The 23,413-nt window shown below is 34.0% G+C and overlaps 4 protein-coding genes across 4 annotated transcripts in view; all 4 read left to right on the top strand.

Moving 5' to 3' along the window:
* LOC144845813 (L-threonine 3-dehydrogenase-like) overlaps positions 1–966 on the top strand; it is a 180,571-nt gene extending 179,605 nt beyond the window's left edge. The window contains exon 8 of the transcript XR_013612592.1: positions 954–966. The gene's annotated coding sequence lies outside the window, so the exon portion shown is untranslated. The remainder of the gene's footprint in view (positions 1–953) is intronic.
* A 501-nt stretch (positions 967–1,467) lies between these two features.
* On the top strand, positions 1,468–4,433 carry LOC144845504 (dehydrogenase/reductase SDR family member 11-like). Its single transcript, XM_078702889.1, has 7 exons — positions 1,468–1,652; positions 1,937–2,143; positions 2,467–2,561; positions 2,751–2,871; positions 2,984–3,070; positions 3,182–3,247; positions 3,764–4,433. Exons 1-7 carry the CDS (start codon positions 1,515–1,517, stop codon positions 3,803–3,805), a joined length of 756 nt encoding a protein of 251 aa, XP_078559015.1. The 5' UTR covers positions 1,468–1,514; the 3' UTR covers positions 3,806–4,433.
* Positions 4,434–4,759: 326 nt separating this feature from the next.
* On the top strand, positions 4,760–11,824 carry LOC144844861 (uncharacterized). The gene is made up of 15 exons (XM_078701957.1): positions 4,760–4,897; positions 5,518–5,727; positions 5,906–6,000; positions 6,337–6,457; positions 6,696–6,758; positions 6,923–6,991; positions 7,270–7,289; positions 8,027–8,057; positions 8,722–8,886; positions 9,471–9,680; positions 9,852–9,946; positions 10,330–10,450; positions 10,579–10,671; positions 10,783–10,848; positions 11,377–11,824. The coding sequence occupies exons 1-15, from the start codon at positions 4,760–4,762 to the stop codon at positions 11,416–11,418; spliced, it is 1,539 nt and encodes a 512-aa protein (XP_078558083.1). The 3' UTR covers positions 11,419–11,824.
* Positions 11,825–12,531: 707 nt separating this feature from the next.
* LOC144844860 (neuronal acetylcholine receptor subunit alpha-10-like) lies at positions 12,532–23,069 on the top strand. The gene is made up of 7 exons (XM_078701956.1): positions 12,532–12,622; positions 15,613–15,752; positions 16,125–16,169; positions 17,314–17,423; positions 17,870–18,098; positions 21,226–21,598; positions 22,227–23,069. The coding sequence occupies exons 1-7, from the start codon at positions 12,532–12,534 to the stop codon at positions 22,805–22,807; spliced, it is 1,569 nt and encodes a 522-aa protein (XP_078558082.1). The 3' UTR covers positions 22,808–23,069.
* The last annotated feature ends 344 nt before the right edge of the window (positions 23,070–23,413 follow it).

Raw genomic sequence — 23,413 nt, 5'->3', positions numbered from 1 at the left:
GTTGATAAAAATAAAATATCGCATAGAAAATACAAAACATAGCACTCAACAAGTAATCAAAGATAAAAAGATAACGCAGTAATTTTAATATTTGATTTTGTTTGACCTATGTTGTGTATACTGAACCACTTTGGAAATCAGTACATTTGTATTGAAAGTGTATTTCAGTTTAAAGAAAGAAGAAATAAACAAATCAATTTAATCCAGGGAAGAGACTCTATCTATATACAAATGAATGTTTATGAGATGATTGTGAAGAATATCCTCATAAGTTAGGCTAAATAGGCTTTCAACGAAAACAAAATGTTCATTAGGCCTATTTCTTCATTACGCATCTAGGCCTAACTATACCTTGTTTCCGTTTTGAATCACTGTCTAAATGCCATTCCGCAACCTATGGGAAAAAAAATTGATGGGTCGCGAAATTGTTTCCGATACTGAAACTTTTTATCAATTATACACTGATCTATATGTGAAATGTTCTCAGTTTTGTAGAATCTACTACACTGATTACATTTTACATCTCTGCCACAGCATTGAGGTCGTTTCCACGACATTACCAGATGTAAGAAGAGGACAATAATAATTGGTCACCTAATTTTTAAATCCCCCCCCCCCCCCCCCCGTGGATTTGATCTCGTAAATTTTATGCTTAGCGCCCTCAATTTTAAGAACACAAATAAATGTCAGCAAATTAGGAACAAAGTAGAACATTGTAAAGATGATGCCGATGAGGGCGGAGCGATCAAATATGCAATGGTTCGGTCGCGAAAATTCTCAAAATAGGATCATGGGGTCGCGGTCAAAAAAGGCTAATATACCATTTTAATGTTAGTATTATTATGGTAATAATCAACAAAGCCTTGATGATTGAATAAGAATTTATCATCTGTCCTTAATTTCCATTGCCAACACCAGTCACAAAATGGCAGGACGTTGGGTTGGACGGTTAGCTTTGGTAACTGGTGCATCCGTGGGGATTGGCGCAGCTATAGCAAGAAAAATATATGTAATATCTGTCCACAGCGCCATAATAAGCAATGAAAAAAGAGAAACCATGACCCATTTGTTGGATTGGCGCGTCATAGATTTTAACAATACATTAATATTGGGAAGGTGCATCTACTCTCTGGCCCTATTTTAAAATGAATTATGCATATCAGCTCTCTTAATCCCGTATATTCATGATCTGAAGACATGAAATTGTATATCGGTACAATGAACTTTTATGAGTATGGACAGGGAAAAATATCTTCAATATTAACGACCTACAGTATTTAAAAAAAAATTGTTTAATGTGTTGAAAGATTGGCTTTTCTATATTATCAAGGTTTTCAATTCATAAAATATTCTCCCCATTCAAATGAACACAAAACATTCCGTTTTATGACACATAACTACAACAGATGTAATGCCATTATTATTCCTTTTAAACGTTAATTTTATTAACTGGTTTGGAATAAATTTACCACAATCATCTGCCCTAATTTTCCATTGCGATCACCAGTCACAAAATGGCAGGACGTTGGGTCGGACGGTTAGCTTTGGTAACTGGTGCCTCTGTAGGGATTGGTGCAGCTATAGCAAGAAAGTTAGTTATACATGGCATGACGGTAGTAGGATGTGCCAACAATGGTATCGATAAAGTTAAGGTAGGGTATAACTTTCTCTGTATGTGTTATGTTTGACGTTTTGTAAAAATAATGTATATGGCAGAATATTACTTTTAAAACATTAAACCACAGTCATTCCTTGTCTTAAATTATACGTTCCATGGTTTTTAATTACCGGATAAAAAGGCACGGTAGTGGTAGTGGTGGTGGTTGGTGTTGGTAGTGGTTGTTAATGGAAATGGTAGTGGTATTCAACGTGAAATTGCTACTATAGGCCATGTAGTATAGGCCATTTATTATTCACAAAAACACTTATTATTAAGGCAATTGCAGACGAACTGAAACCCCATGCTCCTGGTGTACTCCATCCAATAAAATGTGACGTCAGTAGAGAGAATGAAATAACTGCTATGTTCTCCGAGATCAAAGAGAAGTTTGGAGGAGTTGATGTTTGTGTTAACAACGCTGGTCTTTCGTTTAATAGTCCTCTTATGTCTGGAAACACAGGACAATGGCGATATACACTAGAAGTAAGTTAATTACTGCATGAACTATGATACCAGTTAATTATTTTTCGTCAATGTGGTATTGTATTATATACTCTGTGGTATGACAGAAACATTTGCAGAACTAAGATGCAAAGGCTGTAAGGTGAGATCGCAGCGCCATGAGCAATGGTCCATTCGTTGGAATGGCCTATACAAGAAGTCATACTTTTCTTGCATTTTACATTATGTACATTGGGAGAATGTACCTTGTTCAATGGACCTAACGCTTAAAAATGCCATGTCAATGTAAATGTTGAATGGAATATCTCCTCACTCACTACACCATACATTATTATTGTTTATAGGTAAACGTGATGGCTCTTGCCATCTGTACAAGAGAGTCTATTTATCAAATGACAGAGAGAGGCATAGACGACGGTCACATATTCAATATAAACAGGTAAGTAGGCATACAAACATGAATACATCATCACGTCTTTAGAAGCCGTTCTCGGCATTACAGTACTACAATTTCTCCAGAGACTAGACTCTTCTTTTCGTTTGTCATATCATCATAATGAGAAGGTGGGTGAAATTAATGTACACTACATTTACACTTAGTAATTAAAACTATCTTTTAAATTTACAGTTTAAGTGGACATAGGGTATATGGTTCAGGATTTTACGCTGGAACAAAGCATATGGTTACAGCCATGACGGAAGGACTTCGCCAAGAACTACGTGAAAAGAAATCTAACATTAGAGTCACGGTAAGTTCATGTTGAACAGGCTCACGTCTCTGAACTATATCCAGCCATTTTTATTTCATTGTCAATTTTTCAAATGAGATTTTCCATAACATAAATAATGTCATTTTTGTAGAGCATTTCTCCGGGAATAGTAAGAACAGAGTTTGAAATCAGAAGACTTGGAGACGAAGAAGGGAATAAAATATACAACCAAATGAAGGTAATGCCAATGTTACTTCCAGATTGACTATGAAGGGACATAGCTACTGTATTTATTTTTGTGCAGCGAGCATAGGCCTATCATTTCGTAACGTATCGCTTAATTTTTTAGAATCTTGAAGCTGACGATATCGCAAACTCTTTGGTTCATGCTTTACATGCTCCTTCTTATTGTCAGGTAAATTTGTTTTTTCTTCTTCAATTATCTCTTCATTTCAGCACCAAACTACAGAGTCTTTTAATTTTATTATTATGATTTATCATTCTATACTTAACACTACCTAGATGAATGACAATATCCATAACCTGCCAGCTAATATTATTCCAGTAGATTGTAGATTTTTTTCTCTTGTGGTACTGTATATTCAATTTCATATAATCATTCTCTTTACATATTACATTATTTCCCCCTTTATTCCAAAATATCAAACGAGTTTTCCTTTACTTTATTTTAGAATATTAAAGATTGAAATATTGAATATTGTATCCATTTTCTCGTTGGCGCTTCTGCATTTACAGTATTATTTTTCTCTTAAAGTAACAGGAGTATTATTTTTCAATTAAAGTAACAGTGTATGTACAAATAAATACAGAAATTGTAGACTTACGGTAGAAAGGAAAAGTTGCTTACCACCGACATCCACGGATAGTTGTAACAATCAATAACAATAACCTTTTTTTTTTATTTTTACAGATTCATGACATCCTTATACGACCAATAGAACAAGAGAGATGAGCAGTCTATCATCATACATTCATACTATGTTATATAATAAAATTAATATAGATATAAAATACTACTACTTCATTACTACTCATCTTTATGTATTATTATCAACTACAATAATATGGTTTATAACTTAATCAATAATTAAAGCGCTCCTAATGTGTGTAAAAGCATTCCTGGCATGTCACTCTGAATCAGTGAAGCGTTACAAAAGACAAACAACATGTCACGTGATGTAATTTAGTCCATCTATTTGGATAACTCAACTAGAGGGCGCTGTGCATGGACAAAGGCTATTATTTTGCATAACAATAAAAATAAAACAAAGCCTTTATGAGTGTTAAAGTTTTCAACTCAGAATACATTCTCTCCATTCAATAAATACAAAAACATCTCGTTATTTGTTTTATACCAAACTATTGTTCTAATGATAAACTTTGAATCAGTTAATCCGCTGCTCCCATCTTCAATAAATGTCGAAACATAGCAGGAGCTATGCCATTATTATTCCTTTAATCCTTCACTCATGGTTTAGAAATAATTTATTTCCATTGCCAACACCAGTCACAAAATGGCAGGACGTTGGGTTGGACGGTTAGCTTTGGTAACTGGTGCATCTGTAGGGAGTTGCGCAGATAGCAAGAAAGTTAAACATCAGAATTGGAATAACTAACCACTTTGTCAACACATTTTGTCAAAACAGATTGTTTATTGCTTTAAGAGTAATAGATTTAAATAATTAATTTCGTTACCTAGGCCTACCAATGAAATCCATTTTGTTTAAAGAATAAATTAATTTATATTCATTTTCAATCTTGTATATTGTTCTTTAATTGTTATTTTGTCTATATTATATGGTAATTATCCTTGATAGTGTAGAATAATTATTCGTTAATACCACAAATCACCATCTGCCCTTATTGTACTATCACAAGTCCACACTGTTGTCGCAAAGTAATAAGCATGGCAGGACGTTGGGTTGGACGGTTAGCTTTGGTAACTGGTGCATCTGTAGGAATTGGCGCAGCTATAGCGAGAAAGTTAGTTACGCATGGTATGAAGGTAGTAGGATGTGCTAACAATGGTATCGATAAAGTCAAGGTAGGGTATTGATTAAATCTGTTTAACACTTTCTTAAAAGTTCCGGCTTGTGTATTTCATCTAGACAAGAATTTTGGTAATACAAAATCTTAATTCCAAAAAAGCAAAAACAAAAACAAATAATATCATTATAAACACAATGTACAGATAAATACATTGTATAAGTAATCAATTACAGTAGTAGGTATTTACTAATAGTATTCACCGACATCACACGAATCTTAACATGAAATCGCGACATCGCAAAGTTTTGGTACACAAAGCTATTATAATGAATTTATTAATATTTTTATTATCTATTTATTATTTATACATTTTCACTCATTATTAAGGCAATAGCAGAAGAACTGAAACCCCATGCTCCTGGCAGTATATATTACTTTTAAAACATTAAACCACGGTCATTCCTTGTTAAATTATACGTTCCCTGGTTTAATTACCGGATAAAAAGGCACGGTAGTGGTAGTGGTAGTGGTGGTGGTTGGTGGTAGTGGTATTCAACGTGAAATTATAGGCCATTTATTATTCACACAAACACTTTTTGTTGTAAGCTATTATAATGAATTTATTAATATTTTTATTATCTATTTATTATTTATACATTTTCACTCATTATTAAGACAATTGCAGAAGAACTGAACCACCATGCTCCTGGTGTACTCCATCCAATAAAATGTGACGTCAGTAAAGAGGATGACATTAAGGCTATGTTCTTTGAGATCAAAGAGAAGTTTGGTGGAGTTGATGTTTGTGTTAACAACGCTCATGATCTTCCGTTTGATAGCCCACTTATGTCTGGAAAAATAGAACATTGGCGATACATATTGGATGTAAGTTATAAATCAAAATTAATGTGGACCATTACACGGGTTCTTCTACATGGTGTTCCCCTGCAGTGAAACAAGACTGCAGACATTGCCAGGCTCTATCTTGTCCAATAAATCGACCAGCTAAATTTGTCCTGATTGTGTATCCAATCAATTAATACTACATTGGTCTTGTTTATAGGCAAGCGTGATGGCTCTTGCTATCTGTACAAGAGAGTCTATTTATCAAATGACAGAGAGAGGCATAGACGACGGTCACATATTTTACATAAACAGGTAAGTAGACATACACGCCTTTGAAGGGTTCTCGGTAGGCCTCAGTAGACGAAGCCGTTCTCGGTAGGCCTCAGTAGACGAAGCCGTTCTCGGTAGGCCTCAGTAGACGAAGCCGTTCTCGGTAGGCCTCAGTAGACGAAGCCGTTCTCGGTAGGCCTCAGTAGACGAAGCCGTTCTCGGTAGGCCTCAGTAGACGAAGCCGTTCTCGGTAGGCCTCAGTAGACGAAGCCGTTCTCGGTAGGCCTCAGTAGACGAAGCCGTTTTCGGTACTACACTATCTAGCCTATATTATCTCTAGAGAATCAGTTTAATTAAATATATCTGTTTAATTTACAGTGTAAGTGGACATAGGGTAAATGGTTCAGGATTTTACGCTGAAAAAAAGCACATGGTTACAGCCATAACGGAAGAACTTCGCCAAGAACTACGTGAAAAGAAATCTAGAATTACGGTCACGGTGAGATCTAGTTACCAAAAGAAAAATCAACATCCATTTTTATTTCATTGTCAAGTTGACTTTTACAAATAAATATAATTGAGATATTCAAGTAGGCCTACTATATTGAACTTGGAATTATTGTTTTGGAAACTGTTAGATGGGAGAGCTATTTGTGTTTGTACACATATATAGAATTTACAATTTAGTATAGGCCTATCATTTCATAACATACTTCTTAATTATTCTTTTTTATTAGAATCTTGAAGATGATGATATTGCAAACTCTTTGGTTCGAGCTTTACATGCTCCTTATTTCCAGGTACTTTTGTTTTCACAATTTATACTATATAGACTTTCTAATTTAGTAGACCTATCATTTCATAACCTCTTCATGTAGGCCTATTCTTCTTCTTCTTTATTTTGCCTGATAAATTTCTTTTTCTCAATTATTATAGCAGAAGCTTAATGTGTTTTTCTCTTTAGAATCTTGAAGATGATGATGATATTGCGAACTATTTGGTTCAAGTGTTGCCTGCTCCTTCGTATTGTCAGGTAAATTTGTTTTCTAATTTAAGCAACGAAACTTCGTAGACGTCACTGCAGAATAACTTTTCCTTTAATAGTATTATTCAAATCTGATAGGGTATCCCTTTACCTACCGGCTCATTTTACCCCACACCTCACTACAGAGAGATTGTTTATCTTTTGATGTTCCATTTAAAAACACGGCGCCGTCTTTCGTTTCGTGTGAATGTATAGCTTTACTGTAGGACAGCTCGTTGTTCTTCACGGATAGTTGCAATGTAACGATATTGTTTTTATTTTTACAGATTCATGACATTCTTACACGGCCAACATAATAAGAAAGATGAGTACAATGTCAAAAAGAAGATGATGACATCTTATATTTAGTAACATAATAATCCTTTCAAACATTGGTAAAAGTTTTGTAGAGAGTTCGTATAATTACCGTTCATTTTCTTCGGTGCGGGTTTCCCTCCAACTATTTCTAAAGCTCTGTCTACACTATCAAACTAGTTTGACAACAAAAAGCGTGATATGCCCAAATATGGTAGTAATATGCTTAAATATGGTAGTGATACGACATCATCATGTCCTTATCACAGCCACATCACATTTGTTGTCACATAAAGTTTGACAGTGTAGGCAATGCTTTACTTTACAGTACTTCTTATGTATCTATATTATTTACACAACACATATTTTTTTAACTTAAGGAAAACAAGTTGAAGTACAACAAATGTAATGTTATTTGTGTCTTCTTTTTAAATACCTCTTGCTGACCTTTAATGTACCAATTTTAGCAATAATTGTTATCAATTAGTTTTATTTCTTTATTATTATTTTAAATTATACACCATCGACTTTGCATGTGTTCGCTTCTTGTTTCTTATAGGAATAATTATCATACTGGTTATACAATGTTATTATAACTAAATATAGGCCTAGTTATTATAAATTAAAAAAAGTTTATTAATATAGTGTTATCGTTCTATATTCATTTCAATCTGTTATGTATTAGCTATATTAATTGCAGAAGTTAAACATTGTTGTTATCTTTCGTAGACGAAAGAGGACGATAGACGAAAATGAAACGGTAATTTGCACAAAATATTAATCTGCGCATGCGTATAAGCTAGGAAATAATCATCACACTCTGTATTATTTATTACCGTCCCTTTGTTTACCGTCCCGGTGCGAACGCTTACTAATACTGCTTAACTGTCCATTGTTAAATCATCTTAATAAAAACGCGACATTTCTGTTAGAACAATATAGAAATGTAGGCCTACTTTACTGGTCAATTTGTTTTTTTGTTGTTGAAAAGTTTACAAACTGATGGACCGAACGTTAAATGGACAATTGTTTATCATTGTTATTTAGGCGTAATTGATTTTATTAGCGGTATAAAACATGAAAAATGCATTAACGTTTGTTTTCAAAAAAAGAATAAATTAATTTATATTCATTTTCAATTGTTTGTATTTTTCTTTAATTGCTATTTTTGCAATATTATGGTAATTATCCTTAGAACAGAGAAGCATTAATGCCACAAATTGATTTTATTAGCGGTATAAAACATGAAAATGCATTAACGTTTGTTTTCAAAAAAAGAATAAATTAATTTATATTCATTTTCAATTGTTTGTAATGTTCTTTAATTGCTATTTTTGCAATATTATGGTAATTATCCTTAGAACAGAGAAGCATTATAATGCCACAAATTACCATTTGTCCTGTATTTGCATTGCCATCACCAGTCACGCTGTTGTCGCGAAGTAATAGGCATGGCAGGACGTTGGGTTGGACGGTTAGCTTTGGTAACTGGTGCATCTGTAGGGATTGGCGCAGCTATATCAAGAAAGTTAGTTATACATGGCATGAATGTAGTAGGATGTGCTAACAATGGTATCGATAAAGTCAAGGTAGGGTATAGTGCCAAAATCTTCTACAATACTGTCCTAAGTCGTAAGCTTGACTAATTTCATCCAGATAGATTTTGTTTTTCTAAAATGTTATTCATAAAAAATATCTTCACCACAAAAAATCTCATATCACAATATGTTTATTAAACCAAATGTACAGATAAATACATTTAAGTCATTTTAATTATTTCATTAATAATTTTCACCGACATATGGACAGATAATGTAATGGAGAGATTTCACCAATGTCACCGCCGGTAAGGATCGTTGAGATCTACTAATCAAAACCTTAGCATTGCGGCATAGCAACGTACGGGGAGCCATTTGGGACATGTCTAATTATGTTAAAATGCAGCCATTGTGTAATCACCATGTTGGTCGGTTGGTCGGTCGGTCGGTAAACACTAACTTGAGCACGCGACTGCAGCCATGTATATGGCCTTGTTACTTTGCAGAAATTCTGTAGTTCGAGAAGAAATTATGTTCACATCAATTTGAAGGCCTACTTTTAAATAATTCTGTAGACAGAATTTTTTTTTAGAAGAAATGCTGTGTTTTTATTTACACAATCCCTCATTATTAAGGCAATTGCAGACGAATTGAAACCCCATGCTCCTGGTGTACTCCATCCAATAAAATGTGACGTCAGTAAAGAGGATGAAATAACTGCTATGTTCTCCGAGATCAAAGAGAAGTTTGGTGGAGTTGATGTTTGTGTTAACAACGCTGGTCTTTTGGTTGATAATAGTGCCCTTACGTCTGGAAAAACAAAACATTGGCGGTATATGCTGGAAGTAAGTCTGTGTCAATTTTTCAGTATGCCCCCTGCAGTTGTAGTTTAAAGGCCTACATTATTAGACAAGTTCAATGACAACTGGGAGGGTCGCTAAATCATATCGCAAAGTGTTAAGGTACGGTACATGTTATATCCACTACAACAAACATTATTATTGTTTATACTTTAGGTAAACGTGATGGCTCTTGCCATCTGTACAAGAGAGTCTATTTACCAAATGACAGAGAAAGGGATAGACGACGGTCACATATTTCACATTAACAGGTATGCGTGATAAAGTACAGGCAGGCAAACAAACATGTAGGCCTAGACTTGCCCCAAGTCTCTGTAGTTATTTCGAGGCTTTTCGATGTTTGTCTGAACCTGAATTCGGTAGTAAACGTATGAAACGCCACATGTGCCAAAATATATATCTTTTTACTAGTATTAAGTCAAAACTCCGTCTGGAACCCAAACTAATGTAGGCCCAACAGTATATCACATCTAAAATGTCGTTCTCGCGGTACGGTATCTGTAATAGCTCCAGACACTAACTCTTTGACTCACTTTTTGGCATTATAGGCCTATGTCATCAAGATTAGAATAGAAATCTCTCCTGCTCAGACATTCCAACCAGTTGGTAATTAAAACTATATTTTGTATGACAGTTTAACTGGACATCGAGTATTTGGTCCAGGATTTTACGCTGGAACAAAGCATATGGTTACAGCCATGACGGAAGTACTTCGCCAAGAACTATATGAAAAGAAATCTAAAATTAGGGTCACGGTGAGTTCATGTTGAACAGACTCACGTCTCTAATAAGAATTATCTCCATCCATTTCATTGTCAAGTTTATTTTGTATCAATGAGATTTTCAATAACATATTGAACTTGGAAATGTCATTTTTGTGTAGAGCATTTCTCCGGGAATAGTAAAAACAGAGTTTGCAATCAGAAGACATGGAGACGAAAAGGGGAATGAAATAGGCCTATACAACCAAATGAAGGTAATGCCAATGTTACTTCCAGATTGACTATGAAGGGACATAGCTACTGTATTTATTTTTGTGCAGCGAGCATAGGCCTATCATTTCGTAACGTATCGCTTAATTTTTTAGACTCTTGAAGCTGATGATATCGCAAACTCTTTGGTTCATGCTTTACATGCTCCTTCTTATTGTCAGGTATTAATTTTCACTTACATAGGACCTACACCGATTTCATATACTCTATAGGCCCAGATTAAAAGGTGAACTTCAAGTCAGCTGTACTGCTGTTAGAACTACCCGTGTAAAGCAAAGTTAAATAAATAAATAGACAAACAAAAAGAGACTAGTTAATGATTCACTATAATAAGTTATTTTCCCAATGACTGTTCATTTACTAAAAAGTTCAATTCACAATGTCCCTGTATTTTTAGGTTGACCATCATACAAAAACATTTACTAAGAATTAACAAGTTTTCAAAATCCTGATTTCCTGAAATAATGCAAATGTCAGCCAGGTCCAATCTTAAGATAATGTCATTATAAAGATAGCACTGCAGTTTTAATTATTCAAGCGTGCGGATCCACATACCACCGGCTCATTTTTTTACTCCCAAAAGAGATATTGTAGAATTATGATATTATAGGCCTACAATTTATTTTAAGAAACACTTTGTTTCCCATCGACAACCACAGAGAGTTGCAATGTTTTCTTTTTTTTTACAGATTCATGACATTCTTATACGACCAATAGAACAAGAAACATGAGCACAGAATTGTTTTATTTTATATGGCCGACTTCTGTCGTAAACGACAATGTCAATTAGTCTTACATTCATCTGAATGATGACTGAGCCATTACTGTTTAAAGCACCTTTGACTGGTCCCAACCTTGACCAAGGGCACAGAATACCAACATGAAAACATTATTAGTAACATAATAATTATTATACGATAAACAGTTTGCCTTGACTTCATTATAGCTTTTTGTATTCACTTGTGACTATCATTTAGAGCCAAGCACCTGAAGATTGAGTTCATACTCATGAAACAGCCTGTAGTGCAATAAAATGTTCAGTTGGTAATTTACTAGCGTCTTTCATTTATTTATATTTGGCTCTACATTTTGTATCGAGCACTTTCGCTTTCATGATCTGCGTTAAATTCACCACGATTTATATTAATTATTATATATATTATATTATTATTATCTTTTTGCACAATATTAAATAGGTTTAATCGTAAACTATATGCCTTTAGCGCTTTGAATAAGTACCGATGTGTTTTATACGGGCTCGTGTACGGTCTATGAAATGTAGGCCTCCATATGTATCGAATCGAATGTATTACAGATATTTAATACAACTTCAGATTTTATGTTCGCGAATGATATATTATCTACCGTATAACCACAAACTTAATTTGCACCTTTTTTTTTACCAGATTTGAGTCGAGCAGCATAAACCTATAAATTAGTCGAGTTTACAAAATCCCAAAACTGTCAACCTTAGTAATATAGCTTTCGCATGTGATACTCGAGTTCTCAATGATCTGTGATTACACAAGCCGTCTGCTCTTTTCAAAAGAGGGCGATATTACATTTTCTATGTTCTCGTAAGACCGTCAATAACGCTGACAAATTCACGTATTTTCTAAATTAATACCGACCTGACTTCTTATTACATAAACTATCAAAACATTAATTTAAGTATGTAATTAAAACAGACAGAAATCTATGCTATGACCTCGACGCCTCTAATTGATTATCAGTGGTATTGTAAGAGATCAATGAAAGACAAGAGAGAGTTATGAAAACCAGAATCAACAGATACTACTGCAGTTATTAGATTTCCTTTCACACACAATACACCAGTAATCATGATGACACTTCTGGTGGTACTTTTAAGATGTTTTAAATCGGAATTTTTTACATTGTTTTTAGTTCTATTGTATTTTACTTGGTTCTCTGTAGGTAAGTACCGTAATTTATTATTATTTATTTTAGTGATATCTGATCGATCATGGAGTAGAGAATATTCTTTACTCCATGATCTGATGGAAGAAAATTGGTTGTTCCACTAAGGGAAGTGGTGTTAGACACTACTATAACTATTCCATAAATCATTGTAATTGAAAACCTTAAAAGGACGCCACCTATTCAAAATGTTAAAACTGTAAGTCTATTCATGTGCTTCTTATTCATGATTCACATTATTTTGAATCTGTAGTTTCAACTTGAGTGTTATTATTAGTTAAATGTTTTGATTCACCTAAAACCCATGGGACTGTCTTAAATTATTTCAAAAATTTGTTGATGGTTAGATTTAAATCATTGCTGAAAAATTATTAATAATTCCTTCTAAGACATCCCTTTTATATTAAATGTTTCTTCCAAGTATAGGCCTGCTTTTAAACATACCGCATTTATTTGAATAAATGAATAACAGATAGTAAAAAATAATAAAATAAAAATATAGCAAACATTGTATCAAATTTCTTGGTAAATTGTAGTTCATGTCGATCAATACATTCTACTACAAATAGAAATGTGTTGTAAAACAATAAATTATTATGTATATATGCATGTGTGGGTAGTTTATTCGAGACAATAATTTTTGTTTGTACTGTATTATATTGTCGTAAATTTTAAGCTGATTCATTGTCTCTTTAGAAGGCCCAGACGTTTTTTGTCAAACAAATGAAATTAAATAAATAAACGTTTATTCGAGGGGGCGTTTATTACCTCCGCCAAGGAGGTTATGTTTTCACCCCTGTATGTTTGTGTGTGTCTGTGTGTGTTTGTGTGTGTGTCTGTGAACAGCTTGGAGGCCACAGTTTTTATCCGATTCTCACCAAATTTGGCAACAATGATCTATGCCCCAAAAGCTCGGACGAGTTCGAATTTGAGGGGAAAAGGTCATAGGTCAAGGTCACAACTAACAAAAAACTATTTTACTGCCTAGAGACCACAGTTTTTATCCGATTCTCACCAAACTTAGCCACAATGATCAATGACACATCATATAATTGTGGTTAAATTTTGAAGGGTCAGGGTCAAAGATCAAGGTCCACAAAAAAAAAAAAAAAAAGAAATAAAAAAATAATAAAAAAAAAAAACCCTCAGTGGGACTTGAACCAGCGATCTCAACTGTGGAGGCTGGATACATAACCATTACACCACACTGTCATCCACAACTTTGTAGTGTGCAGTTAGCATATTTACACATTTAAACTAATAAAAAAAAATGTAAAAAAAAATATTCAGGGGGCATTTTATGTAGGGGAATTTTACAGTAGGCGGAGGTTTGTACTCTCGGAGTACCCTCTAGCGTTTATTCCTAATGATGTTCTACGGGGCGCTTATTCGAGGGAGGCGTTAATTCAAATAGGTACGGTACAGTAATTAGTTTATAATATCTACAATTGCTTTATTTATCCACAATGACAAGAAGACATTGCAACCAAGGAAACAAAGACAAAGACAAGAGCACCGAGCATCTAATTTGCAATATAAACACACCGGAAGCAAATTATAGATTTTTTTACATTATTACCCAATATATACTTAACAATGATGGCTGTCTCTTGTTTCAATCGTGGTATAATAAATCAGAAACTAACATTTTGTTTAAAATTAAAAAGTATGATTTTATATTTCCACATTTTCATTTATAATTTTTCTTTATATCATGCAGATGATTACCTTATATTATGTTATTCCAATTTGTAATTCCAAATAATTATTTTTATTTATTTCAACAAAAACTCAATTTGTAAAACAATTACTATGACAACAAAGGCTGAATTGCATTCATAATTTTAAAACAGGAAAACAAAAATGGAGACAAATAAGCAATAATAATATACCGTATGATGTATATTTACTTTGTGTCTGTTTTTGTTGTTGGAAGTACTGGTGGGGGAACAGTATTTTGGACCAATATTTCAATAACATTGTTATAAATAATTAAAAAATATATATTATAAAGCAGCGTTCCGCAACCTTTTTTGACCGCGACCCCATGATCCTATTTTGGGAAATTTCGGGACCAAACATTGCGTATTTAATCTTACAATTTCTACCGTCATATTAATACATAGTCATGATGTAGACATAATCAATATCGTTATAGTAATCTCTATTATTAAGGACATATGCTAAAACTTTATATGATACTTATTCACCATTTAATAATGTATTGCTACTAAATACTTTTGTGAAAACTTAAAACACCTTACCTACATACTATAAAAGCTCTCACCAACCAAAATCAATTGTCATTTAATATTCATAATTGATTGTATAATCGCCGAAAAAAATATGGAATTAAGATTTAACGTTGGAATATTGCTCAAGTGGTTGTCAAGAGGCTGGCCTGACACGCCCTAATGCGGCGACAAGATGTAATGTTGATTAAATAGAAAGCCATAAGCGTGCCTTGATTACGTGACACGTGACTCGCATTGACCACTTGAAAGGATTAATGGATATTGAACCAACTCTTAGATAATTCATTGTTTAGAGTCTACCAATAACAATCAATGGCTATCTATTTTCCAGATTGTTATTATAACCTGTATACATCTTTGGTTTGTTATTTAAACGCGAGTCATCGATAAGTGTATGATGATTTAATAATGGTTATAACTCTCTTTAGCACCAAATACACTTGTCACAATGTTGCTCTTAAATGTTGTTGTTGTGTATTTATGCATCATTAGGCTTCTAAACCATTAGCAATTCCATTAATGCTAAGCCCACAACTCATATCTTTGTATTTCGGTAGAAATTGTTGATAGTACTTTTATAATATAATAGATTGTGAAGTTACAAAAATAATAATACATATTTCAATATTTCTTAATCATCATTTACCTAAAATAAATACTTTATCATTCGTAATTCATTTCTATACAGATATATTGATTAGAAGTTGGTATTTCATTATTATTCTTCCACAGATGCTGTAAATGACTTTGAAGAAGCTAGGCTAGTGGATCGGTTACTGGATGGGTACAGTAAGGACGTTCGTCCCGTTCAAAACTATGCCAAAACAATTCACCTTGAAATGTCCCTCACGGTCGTTCAGCTCGTAGATATGGTAGGTGGTGATTGGTTAAATCAATCACGTGGATTCGTTCATGTTGATGATTGGTTAGGTTGTTCAATCGCTTGTTTGCTCAAAGGATCACGTGGTTGGTGGCCATTTTGACGTGTTAGCTTTTCTGATTGGTCAATAGTTTATATTCTAGACACCTCTATTAAATATTAAACGTGACAACAAAATTCTACAGTTGAAATTAAAACAATATGAATCAATTTAGTTTATTTCAATCGTAATGCAATCATTTTAGTAGTCGATTTTTTCCCCAAAATATTAGGTTTCTACTTCATTTAAAGTTATGAACAAAATGGAATGATAGCCCTAAATGATATAGCATCTATAACAATGTATGTTATTGTTTTTATTCAGGATGAGCTGGACCAAATTATGACAACAAATGTATGGTTTAATAATGTGAGTACAGAAAGTTGTGCGTTAACTTACACGTCTTCGACAGTTAAGCTTGGTTCCCACTAGCGACGCAACGTAACGCAATTTACGCAACGTAAGCAAATGCCCTTCTAATAATTGTGTTCGCCTGCGTGAAATCAAACCTGCGATGTTTCCAGCACTATTGTGTCTTCGGTTCCCACTTGTGATTACGCAATACAACACTTTGCGTCGATACGTCGCTGCGTTGCGTTCTAGTGGGAACCACGCTTAACGAATGTTGAGATGCAAAGATCATTGTAAACAGTAAAATTTGGTGGAAAAATAGGCAGAAATTTATATAGGCCTGCAATCCCTTATGTACTGCTGCAAATATTAGTGTGAACGCAAGTCACGAGAGTAAAAGAAACCCATACAAACTCTCAACACCAATATACACAATCATGTTTTGTATATCAATTTTAAAATTCAATGGAAATAGTACACCAAACAATCCTCTTAACGCCGTGCAATCCCTCGCGTGGCACTCAACGACCTTCCATTAATAGACCAAAATTAATACGATGAATTATGATTTATAAGAACATAGATATTTATCGTGAGCGATCATCATCCAGGCAAGTTTTACTCCCCACTTATGACAAATCATAACAACGATTGATTGATATTTCAAAGACGTTGATTGAATTTTTGATGCTATCATCGACATTTTGCAATGTTTGAATCTTCAGTTAAATATTACCTCGAAGGTTAGCGTTCTTTTGAATTGGATATCTATATCGTAATAACGCACCAAGGCCGCAATTTAAATTAATCAGATAAACTGAAAACTCTGCTATCAAAGGTGCCTGCCTCTCGACTATTGATCACTAAAATAGTTATTAATCGTGTAACGTCATTATTGATAAACTTGGACATAAACAAGGCGTATTTGATGGTGATTAAAACGTCGTTATCGTTTCTCAATTTATTTTATGGACGTAATAGTTTCCTCGTCAATTTTTAATATTGCCTTATAGAATTAATGCATATATCCATCATATAGTGATATGTAGATATTAATTTAGTAAGAACTGATAACAATATTAAACATTTAGATAATCTATCACAGCACTTTAACCCTTTCAGAGCATTATTAAATATTTTGTGAATTTATTTTATTTGATAGAAATGGACTGATTATTTTTTAACTTGGAATCCAGAAGAATTCGACAATATTACAACCACTGTGATTGATTCGTCCTTAATATGGCTCCCTGATATTACTATGTACAATAAGTAAGTATAAAGCGTGGTTCCCACTAGAGACGCAACGTAACGCAACGCAACGACGTATTGACGCAAAGTGCTGTATTGCGTAATCACAAGTGAGAACCGACGACGCAACAGTGCTGCAAAAATCGTTTGATTTCACGCAGACGGGGCAAACACAATTACTGGAAGGGCATTTACGTCATCATTTTACGTTGCGTAGGTTGAGTTACGTTGCGTCGCTAGTTGGAATCAAGCTTTAGTACGAAATACGACTGAAGTGTATAATATTAATATAGGCCTAATACTATTGCAGTAATAATAATTATAGTAAATAGAATGAAAGATAGCTACGATTACTCCTACAGAATGCGGCTCAATCTCTGTTTGGTTCGATATTAAATTAGAAACACTGCATTAAAAATAATGTGGCCATTTCATGTTTTATTACCATATTTTGGTTAACATTTTAGTGCAAATGACGATTTCACCAACGGCATAATGAAGACCAAAGCAAGCGTTTCGTTTGACGGTACCGTACATTGGGACACGCCGGCCATTCTCAAGAGCACATGCCAACTTGACCCACTTTTCTTTCCGTTTGACCAACAAAATTGCACGTTATCATTCGGTTCATTTAGTCCAAGAGCATTAGAGTTTGACCCGGACATTTCTGGTAACAAGCTATTTTTTTCAGGAAAGGTCCAGAACTATGATTGGAACATCATACTAAAAGTCCTGAAAAATCCTCCTTGTGCTCTCCGAGAAATCCAAGATGGCGTCCAAAATGGCTGCCATTTTAATTAGTCTATAACTTTGTAACCGCTTGTCGTAGAGTATTGATTTTGGTGTCAAATAGTTCAGGACATATACATTCCTATTTGCTCTAACAGAAAATGTTGTCAAAAAATGGTCGCTACTGCAGTTTCTGGCAGTTTGACCTTTGACCTGTTCTTATCATATCTCGGTAAAGTCTTATCATAGAGAATTGGGATTAGGCCCAAATTGTTCAGAACATGCATATTTTTATTTGGTGTAATGAAATATTTTATCCCAAAATAACCGGAAGTGAGGTTATTGACCTCTTATTGACCTATTCATATATCTTTTACCGTATCTCAAGAAATATTTATCGTATAGCGTTACTTTTGGTGTCAAATTGTTTGGAACATATACATTTCTATTTAGTCTAATACAACAGTTTTCCCTAAAATGCTCTGAAGTAAGTTAAATTATTGAAAATTAAAAAAATCAAAGAGCTGCATAGGCAGAGTATTATGAATACTGTAGATAAAATCAAAGTTTCAACTTTCAAAAAATGCCTTAAAGCATGTTTTGGGCATAGCACATCATCAGGTAAAGTGAATTGTTACAAAAAGAAAATATCAAGTCAATAACTAATCAAAGTTGGTTAAGTAAACAAAAAAATGGCGTTACATTTTATTGGGTAGTTGAAGAGTGTTTTGTTGTTTTCAACAATAACCTTGAGGGTAAATTTTACTTCGATAGAACAAAGAATATCGGTAACACTTGTTACAAAAAATGGACATGACCAAAAAACAGGGAAACGTAAATTCTCATACTAGTTATGGTTGAAATGTTATTGCTACAAAATGCCACCCATATGTAGATGTCATGAATACATTTTAAATGCTTTATTCGTCTTTAACTCGCGTTACATACGCGAATTAGTGCTTTGTTGAAATCACGTCGTTATTTTTATTATTTTATTATAGAAATTCAGATAATTATTTTTGTTCATAGAAGTATAACTTTTATGTAATTTAGGAAATGTATAGACTTTATGATACTGTGAAAATGAAATTTTCAGGTCATATACATTTCGCATGAAAATGGCAAACACTACAGTATGTACATGGCATGTATTATACTCAGGATTGTCAAAAACAAATGTAATAGACCATTTTATTTGTAAAAATAATGCATTTTGAAGCATGAAACCAGGTCATTCCTTGTTTTAAAAGAGAATGCACTCTTGAATGTTCTCTAACTGGCAAGCCTCGACTTTAACTTGTTAACTGTTTAAAGATGAAAACAAATTAACGTCATAACTGTTTTGGGCAAACATGCAACAACACCTATACAGATGAACATGATGATAATGATGTGAAAAAAGCAACAAACACCAAGATGTTGAAGATGCAACATCAGATGATGAATGACTGTAACAAAATGCTGCTGATCAATGTTACAGTGATTTAAAGACCCTTTTGCATATTTTAAATATATAATAAATCCTATAGGCTATAGGGCATATGGCGATAATTTTTTCATCTTTGAACAGTTAAATATATAACTGGGGGACTAGCTCAAATGGTAGAGCACTCACTTAATATGTGAGAGGTACCGGGATCATTGCCCGTGTCTTTCAATCTATTTTTCATCGATTTCCACAAGTACCAAATAAAATCTGAAAAAAAAGTCTATGCATGGGTGTTTGATGCGAAATACCTAGGGTACATTCTCATTTTATCATAAATAAACCATATAACGAATATTTAAAACAAGGAATGTTTCAAAATGCGTTATTTTTAATAAGTCAACAAGGCCATATACATGGCTGCATGTGAGTAATTGTTTACTGACTGACCGAAATTGCTGAAAATGTTTGAAAATGTTGAACATTTTTTTAAAACATTTATATTTGCCTCCAAGTATTAATATCCAGTGTCAAAATAACGAAAAAATATGAATATGAGTTAGTGATTACCGGCTGACCAACCGACATAAATTGCTGAAAATGTTAAACAATTTTGAAAAATGTTTAAAAACATTTATATTTGCCTCCAAGTATTAATATCCAGTGTCAAAATAATGAAAAAATATGAATATGAGTTAGTGTTTACCAACCGACATCGTGAGCTATAGAGTCGCGTTTAAAAATCTAATCTAAAAATTGCAGATAAAGGGTCTTTGACATTTGTTTTTGACAATCCGGATATGTGCCATGTACATAGGTATTTTCCAATTGTCTTTTGTTTACTTAACCAACTTTGATTAGCCACTGACAGTTGTTCTTTGTAATTTATTGACTTTATATTTTCTTTTTGTAACAATTCACTTTACCTGATGATGTGCTATGCCCAAAACATGTTTTAAGGGTTAAGAGTTAAAATTTTGTTTTTGATTTTATCTACAGTATTCATATACTCTGCCTATGCAGCTCTTTGATTTTTTAAATTTTCAATAAATTAACTTACTTCCGAGCATTTTAGGGGAAATTGGTGTATTAGACTAAATAGAAATGTATATGTTCCAAACAATTTGACACCAAAGGTTATGCCCTACGACAAATATTTCGTGAGATACGGTAAAAGATATTTGAATAGGTCAATAAGAGGTCAATAACCTCACTTCCGGTCATTTTGGGATAAAATATTTTATTACACCAAATATAAATATGCATGTTCTGAACAATTTGGGCCTAATCTCAATTCTCTATGACAAGCCATTACCGAAATATAAGACCAGGTCAAAGGTCAAACTACAAGAAACTGTAGTAGCGGCCATTTTTTGACCAAATTTTCTGTTAGAGCAAATAGGAATGTATATACTGTGAACTATTTGCCACCAAAACCAATACTCTATGACAAGCGGTTACAAAGTTATAGACTAATTAAAATGGCAGCCATATTGGACGCCATCTTGGATTTCTCGGAGAGCACAAGGAGGATTTTTCAGGACTTTCAGTATGATGTTCCAATCATAGTTCTGGACCTTTCCTGAAAAAATTAGCTTGTTACCAGAAATGTCCGGGTCTGCCTATACTTATGAACTAATGCTCTTGGACTAATTTGTATACCACGAGAACCAGCTTAACATCACGTGTCCGGACAAAGAAGGTGATACAACATCTTTCCAGACCAATGGAGAATGGACACTGGTCAGTGCACCAATTGTCCGAGATGTTGCTTATTACCCATGCTGTCCTCAGTTCCATGAGTACCGGTATCCCTCGCTTCATTTCCAAGTGATTCTAAAACGCCAACCATTATTCTTTTTATTAAATTTAATCTTCCCTTGTATCTTAATATCCGCTCTGGTACTCTGTGGGTTTTACCTGCCGTCAGACGCCGGAGAGAAAGTCACCCTGACAATAACCATCATGTTGGCTCTAAATGTGTTTCTGCTTCTAGTCGCAGAAACTATGCCACCGACTTCCAAGGTTGTGCCACTCATAGGTAAGTCGACCGGCTGTCTTTTCAGCTATTTATTATCTAATATATGATTTACGTCAGGTAGCAATTGCGTAAAGGTAATAATAATATTAATATTGTTAACCTAGCCTATATTTTGAGAGGAAGATTTTATGATAACACACAGGTGTAGGAAAGATCATGCGTGTCTGTACGAGTTTGATTAATATACAAAATGCATATCTTATAATACACACAAATACCATACTGTCTATATGTACCTGGAATTATAATACTTCACATGAAAAAAATGTTTATATCATTATGAACATGAAACTTATGTGTATCATTACTGTCTTTTAAAAAGAGGTGTGGGTCACTAATGTGGGAAATTGCAATAGAGTTGTAATAGAATCAATATAGATATTGGAAACCCCTGCATAATGCACAATGTGTATATTTGTAGAGACTAGGCCACTTGCCCGTTTAATTGCAGTCCAGTGCCAGAATGGCCTTATTGAGGATTCAGATAATTTGACGTAGGTTGGTTACCATTGGCGTACAACAACACCCCTCCAAACCTCTCCATGCATACATATTTACTGATGTATTAATAAAATGAGGTTAAACAGGACTCCAACGTAACCCATAATGTCTTTTTTTTTAAATACAGGACAGTATTTCTTATTAAACATTATCTTAGTTGGCATCTGTACGGCAACCACAGTAATCATACTTGGTATTCATCACCATGGAAGCAGCACCAACGTTCCAAAATGGCTGCACACACTTGTACTGGTCAAACTCGCTAATTTACTGAGTATGCGTAATGGTGTCGCGAAGTTATCTAAACAAACGAAAGATAACTCGCATTCGTTAGTAGGCCTATCAGAGCAGCAGGAACAAGTAGACAACCCAGGGGTTGATAATCCTGTGTTTGAACATGACAATGGCGGGGTTCTCATCACAGAAGCAGACATGACCACCTCGCCGTCAACCGATAGCTTCGGATCTTCGTCAGAACATGAATATTCATTAGGCATGTTTGAAAAGTACATACAGAACATGACGAAATGTGTCTTTTCTATTAGTGGTTTGATTCGTTCGGATGTTGAAAGAAAACAGCGAGTCACCGAATGGATGGAAGTTGCAACGATTCTTGATAGATTCTTTATGATTTTATTTGGTATAGTGCAATTATTGATTACCGTTATAACACTCTCTTTAGCTGCCGTAAATAAATCTGTTATCTAATGTGTCTATGACTACGTATAACCACACGATCCTATTCTATTATGTATGCTTATGATACACTTTCCGTGATTTTATAACGTCACTGATGTACACTTATATTTGTTAGTACTAATGAATTTCTTGGGTTGTGTATTGTGGTTTCCGGTTCCGTAAAAAGACGTCTGAGAAAAATACGTTAACTTTTTAATATATAATTTAATTCCGATTTCATGAAAATCAAACTTTACCCATAGCGCGCCCTCTATATCGTCACATAATGTAGCTCTCGATGGATTTACAGGTAGGGCCTACTCCTCTAGCGAAATAATTAAAAAAACCAACTGAATAATATGTGCTTTTGATTGCCTGAATAAATATGGTATAAATTAAATTTACGTCGTGAATATTCATCTGATTGTAATGCATAAAGATAGTGTTGCCCTAACTTTAAAATTAATATCAACCAGATTTTTACAAGAGGGTTTATTTATTCCACACAAGAACACAGTTTTCCACAAAATAGGCATAAAATAGGCACAAAATAGGCACCCATCGTCCGACATAACATAGGCTAGTATAAGCATGTTTATCACTTTTGCTACTGGTCTCTAGTTTGAAAAGGGCATT

Source organism: Antedon bifida, chromosome 6, assembly GCF_963402885.1.
Source record: "Antedon bifida chromosome 6, ecAntBifi1.1, whole genome shotgun sequence".
In the NCBI taxonomy this organism is placed as follows: Eukaryota; Metazoa; Echinodermata; class Crinoidea; order Comatulida; family Antedonidae; genus Antedon; species Antedon bifida.
Note: the sequence above shows the minus strand (reverse complement) of the source record. Positions and strands in the feature narration are given on the sequence as shown.

Coding starts and splice junctions, on each gene's coding strand:
- LOC144845504 (XM_078702889.1), top strand. CDS start 1,515: ATGGCAGGACGTTGGGTCGGACGGTTAGCTTTGGTAACTGGTGCCTCT. Junction 1,653..1,936: donor ATGGTATCGATAAAGTTAAG/GTAGGGTATAAC, acceptor CTTATTATTAAG/GCAATTGCAGACGAACTGAA. Junction 2,144..2,466: donor AATGGCGATATACACTAGAA/GTAAGTTAATTA, acceptor TATTGTTTATAG/GTAAACGTGATGGCTCTTGC.
- LOC144844861 (XM_078701957.1), top strand. CDS start 4,760: ATGGCAGGACGTTGGGTTGGACGGTTAGCTTTGGTAACTGGTGCATCT. Junction 4,898..5,517: donor ATGGTATCGATAAAGTCAAG/GTAGGGTATTGA, acceptor CTCATTATTAAG/ACAATTGCAGAAGAACTGAA. Junction 6,001..6,336: donor CACATATTTTACATAAACAG/GTAAGTAGACAT, acceptor TTTAATTTACAG/TGTAAGTGGACATAGGGTAA.
- LOC144844860 (XM_078701956.1), top strand. CDS start 12,532: ATGACACTTCTGGTGGTACTTTTAAGATGTTTTAAATCGGAATTTTTT. Junction 17,424..17,869: donor GATATTACTATGTACAATAA/GTAAGTATAAAG, acceptor TTAACATTTTAG/TGCAAATGACGATTTCACCA. Junction 18,099..21,225: donor AGCTATTTTTTTCAGGAAAG/GTCCAGAACTAT, acceptor GTATACCACGAG/AACCAGCTTAACATCACGTG.